General features: G+C 43.1%; 1 protein-coding gene across 2 annotated transcripts in view; it reads right to left on the reverse strand.

The window, feature by feature from the left end:
- MTMR12 (myotubularin related protein 12) overlaps nt 1-8,957 on the reverse strand; it is a 78,154-nt gene extending 69,197 nt beyond the window's left edge. For both annotated transcript variants that reach the window (XM_023739487.1, XM_023739486.1), the window contains exon 1: nt 8,754-8,957. In XM_023739487.1, the coding sequence (XP_023595255.1) occupies nt 8,754-8,834 (81 nt within the window). In that variant the 5' untranslated portion in view covers nt 8,835-8,957. The remainder of the gene's footprint in view (nt 1-8,753) is intronic.
- Between the last annotated feature and the right edge of the window lie 1,068 nt (nt 8,958-10,025).

Below are 10,025 nucleotides of genomic sequence, written 5' to 3' on the forward strand. Positions count from 1 at the left end.
GGTATGTAGGCATAAGGCGAGAAAAAGAGGGGCAAACAGACCATGCTTGGGGTAAAAGCTCAGGAGGCTCTGGAAGATAAAACAGAGGTACTTTCTGATGCTAAACAACTTGTCCCCAGGATCAGAGCCCCAGATGCTTCTTTAAGTAACAGATCTCCACCAGCACAGCCTGGCCTGCTGGGGAAAAGGCTATTCCTAGTAGTCACGTAGACAGGAGGAACACACTCACAGGGAGACAGAGAGAGCAATGAAAGAGAATCATTACTTCTCTCCAGCACAGGGACACACTGCAAAGTTGTTCTAAGGGATTAAAGCAAAACGGGAGTTCAATTTTATGTCTGGAGAAAAGGTAGGAACAGTGATTATTTTTGACCTGAAAAACTGGGCTCACTGCCTTCAACCCATTTGCAGGTATTTTAAAATTTTCTTAGCAAAACAAAACCCCTAGCAACTCAGGACCATATTGCCTTAAACAGGTTTGGCAATCTGTCACAAGGGAAAACGGAGACTCAAAAATATTTCACCATTGCCACCAGGGCATTCCTTGCGCCCGCCCATACAAAAGCCCCTTTTCCTTTTCACCGCTCCCTTCCCAAAAGGCGAACAACCAAAGGCTTAGAATGCCACGTCTCAAAGGTTCCCATCAGCCAGGTCTACAAGAAATCATGAAGGACAGGGGTACAAGGTAGAACAGCGATGACAATATTACTTTAGGAAAAGCATTTAAATATGAAATACAAACACCATGGTCTTGCAACTGCCTTTGAAATAAATAGAGTTATTACTCCCAGAGGTAATTTGATTTTACTCACTTATATCTTAACTGAATCACTGTAATAAACAGGCAAGATCTGCTCTTTGATAAAGAGACCAAAATGAAGGAAGAGTGAAGAGGAAAAATCAGGCAACAGAATGAAACCAGCAAAATACCAAAGGCCAAATGTTAATAATGAAAACAGTCAACTACTAGGTGTTCTCATTAGGCTGGAATTTTAAATATAATCCAGTCATTCTCTAATGTCTAAAGGAACAAAGAAAAGAGGAAAAGAAACTTTTAGAGACAGTGAAAAATATTCTAAGAAAGAGTTACCACACAGTGAACTTTCCTGGCATGATACCATGGCAGCAACAACACAAAACCCCTCCACTTTTCTTAATACCTTGGCTGAGAAACATTTCTGTACTTTAAGGCTAATTAATGATTACGCACTTTCTAAAAGTATCCAACTGGCTCGGACCAACAATTTCTTAATACTTCTAAATACAAGTAGTCCCCAACTTAACGACAGATTCAAGTTACAACGAACTGTACTTACAACCGTTGGTTTTTTTTGGTACATCTTATTGTTAGTAATATGTATCACATACAACACTGCAGCGTGTAATTTGCTGATGTTATCATTCTCAGACGTTCACTTGCCAACAAATAAAGATCGAATTTATAAAGATACTGATCATAAAAGGCTATAATAATGAAAACTTCAAAAAAAAAAGAGGTATTCAAATCACATCAGAATCGACTTACTACAGAGTCCTCAGAACGGAACCCCATTGTAAGTTGGGGACTACCTCTAAGAACAAAAATGACAGCCCACATCTAGTAAAGGCTAACTACATGCCACTCACCCTGCGAAGTGCCTTATGTGCGTTCATATTTAATTTTCATAAATGTTCATATACACCTATCATATAAGATTACCAAAAACAAAACCTACTGCCGTTGAGTCTATTCCAACTCATAGCGACCCTATGGGACACAGTAACTGCCCCAGAGGGTTTCCAAGGCTGTAAATCTTTATGGAGGCAGACTGCCACATCTTTCTCCCACAAAGCAGCTGGTGGGTTCGAACCGTTGTCCTTTTGGTTAGCAGCCGAACGCTTTAACCACTGAGCCACCAGGGTTCCTTATCATAGGTATTAGTATTATTCCCATTTTTCAGATAGAAATATAACCGAGGTTTAGAGGAACTGGACTTACAACTATAAGGAAAAGCTACTGACAGGATTTTGATCTCCTTAACATGGTGATATGCGAGGTAGGCAGAGGGAAATAAACGAGGGTGACACACTGCAGTCTTTCTTTCCATCTCTGACAGCTTTCATCCCTCCTAGAGTCCCTTCCATTTTTACTTTCCCTCTTCTTCCTCTCAAATCAACAGAAAATTAGTAGTTATAAGAATTATTCCAGTTCAATTCTACCTCCTACCCTATCTCAATAAGTTTATTTAAAATGATTCATTCTGAAAATTTAGAAGACATTTTTATATGGGTCCCATGCACCATAAAACTGCTTCAGTAAGAGGTCACACACACCAGGTGTTGGGCTGAGAATTTTGGTTTATCAATGTTGCTGAGTATGTGTTTTATCAAAGCTCCATCTCCCCTGAATGTCTACCTCTGCTAACTGCTTAATCTCACCTAGGTTCTCCCAGTTAACTCCTGTGGGCATACCCCTAACAAAGCCAAGGTCTAGGCTACGGTCCTTTTCTGAACCTGCATGTCCTCTTGTCAAAGGCTGCAAACCCACAGCCCTCCTGTCATCTCAAACAAACACATCAGAAGTCACAAGGGTAACCTGATAAGAACTGAGAGTGGTTCCCTAGTGGAAAAACAATTCAAAGTACATACTCCACCAATATGGATCAGCAGTGTCATCTTCAAACATAATAGCCACACACAGGTTATAAATTTTTACACACAGTATGACTGCAATATATGAGATGCACCCACACAGACAAAGCCTAAAAGAACATACTCGAAAATGAAAATAATTGCTTCGGTTAAGGTAGCATAATTAAGGGCAATTTTTTGGTCTAACTTCCAAACTCTATAACTTTATTATACTGTGTTTATCATAAAAATAATGTATACATTTTTATAGTGATAAAAAAATTTTTGGCCCCTAAAAAAACCTAATTCTCTCTAAAGCACATGGTCACGTAGGCTGGTTTAACAGGGATATATTCCAAGAACATCCAACATTCTGTTGAAGGTGTTCAGAGAAGGATCTAGAACTTTAAGCATCTAAGTGCGGGTTCCCCATAGCCTAAGATTCTGATGGCAGCCCTGGTTTTAACATCAGAGACGGCAGTAGGATGCAGAAGAGCGCCTTGCTCTAAGACTGCAGCAGCTGTTTGATGAGGCTGCAGGAAATGTTACTTGACATAGCCTCATGATATCTTCTGATGCTCCATCTGCAGAAGTTGTGTGGTGTTGGACTTGACCCAGGGAGATGCCACAGGAAGCACACACAGGAGAGAAAAAAACGGAAGCTTTGGACAGATCATCAGGCTAAAGCCACAGCTAAGAAAGTGATTATTTTAGGAAGAACTTTTATGTCCTTTGCTGGCCTGCTAAATCAATGGTCTCCAAGTTTGAACCCACCAGCTGCTCTGCCGGAGAAAGATGTGACAGTCTGCTTCTGAAAAGATTTACAGTCTTGGAAACTCTATTAACGGTTTCCAAGCTCAAGGAGAAAATTTTGCCATTAAAAAAAAGTTTAGAAAGGAAAAAAAAAAGTTATGGGTGCTTAAAAAAAAAAAGCAACAGACTCTAGATTTTGCTTAGTTTCTAGGACTAACTTTTATTCCTACTACCACTTTTACTGCTAGGATTGAGGTAAGTCTGTTTTGGGACAAGTCGAGCTCTTCTTATCATTTATCCCCAAAGTAATCAAAGCTAATGGTCCCACACAGTAGTGGGTCACCAAAATGTAAGCCCAATAATTCACCTGTTTTGCAGATTCATATATCCCCAACACCTAGAATACCGCCTGCTACATAGCAGGTGCTGAGTAAATATCTATTGAATGAGTAACGGCATCTTTGGAAAGCACTGCCTCTAGAGACTAAAACATCTAAGAGATCCCTGTATCCACTCACCAGTCACTTGGGTGATAACCTAGCAAAAGCTGAGAGAACATGCTACTAGAAAACACAAATGGAAAAGCACTCTAGTGTGGAAACACCAACCATTCCTGTAAGAATGTTTCACTAATAATAATCTTTGCGTTCATAACTATTAGAGTAAGGGAAGAGATCCTGGAGTCAAACTGTCTTAGTTTAAATCCGGGCATCAACCCTTGCTAACTGTGACCCTGAACAAGGTACTTAACTTCTCTGAGTCTCAGTTTCCACACCTAAAACCAAAAAAAGGGAGGAAATAATAGTATCTACCTCATAAGACTGTTGAAAGGATGAAATAAGATAATTATAGCATAATTCCTGACACACAGAAATGCCTCATATTAATTTTTTGATTATTTATACAACCAGAGTTATATCTCTGGCTCTCTGACATATGATTCTGGGTGTATAAGTTCCTTCTTACCAAAAGAAATGGCCTTAAATGAGAACTAAGTAACCAAATGCACTCTTTTCTCTGAGGGAAAAGTGAAAAGGAAAAAAAGAAAAACCACATTAATCAGCCCTTAAGAATGTATTCTTTGACCCTTCTCAATCTTCATCTCTCTGCTTGCCTTTTCTTCCCAAGTCAACATAAAACCTTTCTGAGCTTCTGTAGGCATGGCTTAGCCACTCACACTGGTGGCCCCTGGGAGACAGTTTATACTGTTCTGCAATAACTCTGTGCCCTGGGCAGGATATTAACCTTAGAGGGCCTCAGTTTCCACATCTATATAATACAAAAACAGAACAGGTGGCAGAGTAGATTATCTTTCAACTGTCTTTCAAATCTAAAAATCCACAAATAAGTAATTGACAGCTATTACAATACATTCAAGTCAAACATTGAACTAAACTCTATTAGAAAATATTTTTTAAAAATAAAATTCATATTAAAAGAAAATATTTTAACCACATTTGGAATACACAAAAATGGGCAAGTACAGGTAGTCCCCGACTTACGACGTATTTGAGTTATGATAAACTACACTTAACAACTGTCAGGTTTTGTTTTTGTTTTTTAATATATCTTATCATTAGTAATATGTACTACATATAATGTTAAAACACATCTGTATTTTATATGTAATGTTTCCAACACCCAAAGACAAATAAAGACGGGATTTATAAAGATACTAATAATAAAAGGCAATAATAATAGGGTATTCGAGTTATGTCAGAACCGACACTACAGAGTCTTTGGAACGGGACCCCATCATAAGTCGGGGACTACCTGTAAGGCACTCCAAACGCTAAATTTTTCCTGGTCTTTAGTTTCAAAGAACAACACAAGAGCCCCCAGAAGCTTTTATTCAACTTCCTTATCATAATGAAATGAGAACTTATTAAATCAGAACCTTCTCTTAGGACCACTTAATGGTCCTTTATTTACAAGTTCAGGGAACAGTCATAGAAATCACTATAAATTAGAAATAGAAAATCACTATAAATTATCAAACCAGTGCTTACAGTTCATATTCAAGTCTGGCAGGAAACTTGACAGACTTGAAGAATCAGAACTGTCGTTCAGTACCAGAGAAGATGACTAAGTAGAGAACCACTTAAAAATCACACTACTTTCTTTGGCTCTTTGTGCTACCTAACCTCTCCCATCACACTGTGCTTCTGTAAAGGAACAGAGGTCTAATTTAAAATAACGCTGTAGGTTAACAATCACGTGGAAAGATGCTTACAATATATATTTTTGGTGAAAAAGGCAGATTGCAAAATAATATGATCAGCAATATTAATCCCATTTTGGTTAAAAAAATATATATATGCCTATGTATGTATTTGATAGGATACCTTCCAAGTTGTTAACAAGTTTGTAATATTTCTTTAAAAAATTTTTTTGCATATCTGTATTTTTCTTATTTTTCTACAATGAACCTTACAACTTCTGAAATGAGAATAATTCACAGTTGTTTTATTTAGCAAGAAAGATGGATTTGTTACCCAAACCATAACTAAACGTCTCCTTGAAACAGACCTCAGCGCCCAGCAGTTCGCAGCCCAGAGGCATCCACATCCTTCGCACCCTGAGCCTGGGGCTAAGCTGGGCTGGGGACGCCAGCTATTTTTAGGTACTGGCCATCAGGTACGACCCAGATGGCTTCAGATCTCTCCTTCGTGTTTTCAGCTCCCTGAGCCATCAGCTTCCCACTTACCTGCCTTTCCAGTTTGTAATTCTCAAGTAGAGTTTACAAAACATGACCAAACTGTCTAAATTACGGTTCAGGATTTTAACATTCACATTTGCTGATTTAGGAGAAGCAATGACAGAAGAGTCCAAGTTACTCTGGCAAAGGTCCACTTTTAAAAGTTGGAATTAATAGTCACCCCTCATTTACAGCTGCCCCATGCCAATCCTTTCTGATTACAAGGGAAAAAAGTAAACCCATCATGTTTAAAAGCATCACTTTCAAATACTTTATTCAGTTTAGCACTTCTGTTTTTAAAACAAAGTGCTGACTTTTGATAGCCTCTTTGGCATACTGAAGGCAGATGCTGTTGAGCCTCCTGAGATCTGATGAGCCACATCCAAGTTCATCACCAAGAACATAAGGCAAAAGGGTTGTTCTTGCAGCTCAGAGAATCTACCCAGCAAAACACTACCTGAGAAGCTGTGTGATTTCCCAGCTAACAAACGAAAAATGCATGCAAAGATAGAAGTGATAGCAAGACATATTCCAAAGGCAGTAGAGATAAAGGTGATCTGAGGGAAAGGAGAGACGGAAGAATGACAGTCTTCAGGAAAGTTTGAAGGACTCCTCCAACTGAGTGAGCCAACAGAAGAAGGTTACCAGACCCAGTGCTCACAGGCACACAAGCTATATCTCAATGCTATGCACAAGCATTTCCAAAAATGGGATAAAGAAAAAAAGATACAACCTTCTTGCTGGCAAAAACTATACACTTAAAAATAATTTGCTTTCTTACCCTCTCCAATCCTTATCTTTGAAAAAACATCCACAATTTAGATCATATCTTTATAGTTTTATAAAATATTTTTAGAGACGGATTACAGCAAAGAAGAATAGCGTCTACGCAGCATTATTTTAATGCAAGAAAACAAAACTGCCAACTACAAGGATCTGAAAAAGTGACCACTTCAGGCTTATTCTTGGGCTGAACCACTCCCCTTCCCTTATTACGCCTCAAAGGAAATACATCAGGCACCGTGGGCAAAGAGACAAAACACGTCTAATCACAACATGCACGCTTGGTGGATGAAGAATCTGAACATTCTTGAACTCTGGCCACATTTCAGAAGACTTTCCACTTGCAGTTTAATCTCACTGAAGAGAAAAGTTTAAAGATCAGTTGCACTTCAACCAAGTGCTCCATCACAAAAGACACAAAGAGAAACTGAACACATTACTTAACACATCATACTACATGGGAAGCCTGCAGAAAAATTTAAGATGACCCAGACTCCTTATCAAGTGTTAACTAACAGAGGAAGTGGTTTTTATTTTAAAATTAGGACCTAAAAATAAGAGTCATTTCAAGGGTACTCTCCACTAGAGAATACATCTTAAATTTAAAGATACATATGCAAAGGAGTCAGGCCCCAAGCAGTCTTACAGAAGCAGTCCCTGATCAAGGCCTCTCACCAGTAGCCTTCCGCCTCTGCTTTACTAAGATGGGAAGATAACCAGAGGCAACGAATTTGGTAGTGCTTCTGCACATTACTTCTTAAAGTGCTGAAAAGAGAAGCAGAAAAAACCTTCACAAATCCAAAATGAGAACGCATCTAATTAGGCATCTGGGTTAGGAGCTTAGCTCAAGAAGGCCTACAAGGCCTGACCTCCTCTAAGACTCTCTTCCTCGACCACTGCGCTTCCACCAGGCTGGCCTCCTAGATGCTCCTCCAACAATGCAGACACTCCCGTGATCTACAGCCTTCACACTGGCTGTTCCCTCTACCTGGACTACTCTTCCCTCAGATTCCTCACATCCTTCAAGCCTTTGCTCAAATGTTACCTCTTCCTTGAGGAAAAAGATGACTTTTCTTTTTCCATGGTACCTATCGCCTTCTAATATACCATATAATTTACCCCCCCCCCCCCGACTAAGGGCCAAGAGAGCAGAGATCTTTGCTTTGTTCACTGATGTATACCCCAAGTGCTTAGAACACTGCCTGACACAGAGTGGGAGCTCAAAATATATGTTCTGAATGAATGAATTTACTTCTTGGCAGTAACATTCCAGGAGGAAACTCTATTTGAAGGACAAGGAAGAAGGGGAGAATGGGCGATGGTGAGAGGGTGAAATAAATGGGGAAAGAAGCGACAGAGGATATCAAAGGGGGCAGCAGAGCCTAGCCCGGGCGACGGCAAACCCACCGGTTCTCCCTACAGTGCTGATGGGCGGTGGGAGTCGGTGTGGTGTCCCGCCGGCGGCATCAAATAGCACTCTTAGAAGCAGGCAGCGAGATAGGCGGGCACTAAAGAGTCAACTGAGGAATTTCAAGGAGAGGGCAGACCCACCTAGTGCCGAGCTCTGGGCAGGCCCACCCCGGAGTTCGGACCACCCAGCCCTCCTCCTTCTAGCGGAGCCCAGATTCCAGTTCCTCTCCACAGTGGCCGAGGGCGTCCCAGGCCGCAGCACCTTCCCCAGCTCCGGCCCCTTCACCCAGTCGTCAGCGAGCAGGGGCTAGCGCTCGGGCACCTGCCTGCCCGCGTCGGGGGTCCCCACCCTGGCCCACGGGGAGGCCCCGGCGCGCCCCTGCGGTTCTCACCCGCCCGGCTCCACTCCCGAACGCCGGCAGGAAGCGCCCCACGGCCCTCCGGCGTCGGGGAAGGGGCTCCCAGCGCTCCTCAGCCCCGGCCCCTCCAGCTCCCTCACCTCGGGGCGCACGTACGACACGAAGGAGGGCTTGGGCGCCTTGGTGCCGCCGCCACCGCCAACGACTCCTTTCCCCAGCATACCGCCGCCCTGGGAAGCAGCGACCCGCGGGAGCAGAAGCTACGCTCGGGATCCGGCAGCGGCGGCAGCCACCAGCACCAGCGGCTGGGGCTCCGCCCATCCTCAGGGCCGAGGCGGCAGCGACGCCGCCCGCATCCGGCTCCGCCGCTGACACCTCTCGCCCCGCCCCGGCCCGCGGGCCCCACCCACTCCGCGCGCCCGCTCGCACAGCCTGGAGGTAGAGTCCCGAGGCCACGCCCCCTCCCTCCGAGGTAGTGTACGTCTCCTGAGGCAAGGCCCGCCCCCATGCATTCTCTGATTGGCCAGAAGGCGCTGCCAGCTGAGCCCCACGCCAATTCCCTTCTTGAATCAGTTTCCTCTGACCAATCCAGACAGCGTAGTCTCTGGACTTCCCGGCGATTGGATAGCGGGGATGTTGCCCTCCTCCAATGGTCCGGCGGTCACTAAATTGCTGCGGGCAGTGGTTCGCGGCAGTTGTTCTCTTCCCTTTGGTTGTTGCTTTGGTATCAAACGCCCAAAAGTGTGATGTATTGAACCTCGTCGTATCACTTGAGTTCTGGATCCACATCAGTGACGTTCAAGGTTTATTACTTTAAATGTAGACAAAAAAATGAGACAAATTGAAGCGTCCAACAGGCACTAAAACATAGGTTGGAGTGCTTGGTCATAAAAGGCAGACCAAAATTTTACAGTGTGAGCTAATGTTTACTTTCTCCCTTTTCAAATACTTTTCATTTCCATGATCTTCTTTAAGAGTCAGTATGTTAGCGTGGGTAAAGAGCGGGAGGCCTCTGGCCAGGGCTGACTTCTTGGGTATGAGCTAGTGCAGTCACACAGGGAACTGCGCTAATTCGGACTTGGAGTTTAATGTTCTCGGTTGCTGTCTTGAAATTCTTAATAATTCCACACAAAAAGAATTTGTATTCTGTAAGTGAAGTTTGATGAGACAACGGAGCATGCACAAAGGGCTTGGAGCCTCGACTCACTCATGGGAAGCCCCAACTCCCACTGCCTCCTGGCCTCCCCTAGATACGTCTTAGCTGTCCTATCCCCGCCTGTCGCACCCCAGCCTTTCCCAGCCGCCCCCTCGCCCCATCATTTCATTGGCCTTCTGATCAAGACAGCAACCGGGTCTCATTGTGCGGAGGGTGGAGCAGGGACGTTTTCTATCTACAATGATCGCATCCACCT

Source organism: Trichechus manatus, unplaced genomic scaffold, assembly GCF_000243295.1.
Source record: "Trichechus manatus latirostris isolate Lorelei unplaced genomic scaffold, TriManLat1.0 scaffold00135, whole genome shotgun sequence".
Taxonomy (NCBI): Eukaryota; Metazoa; Chordata; class Mammalia; order Sirenia; family Trichechidae; genus Trichechus; species Trichechus manatus.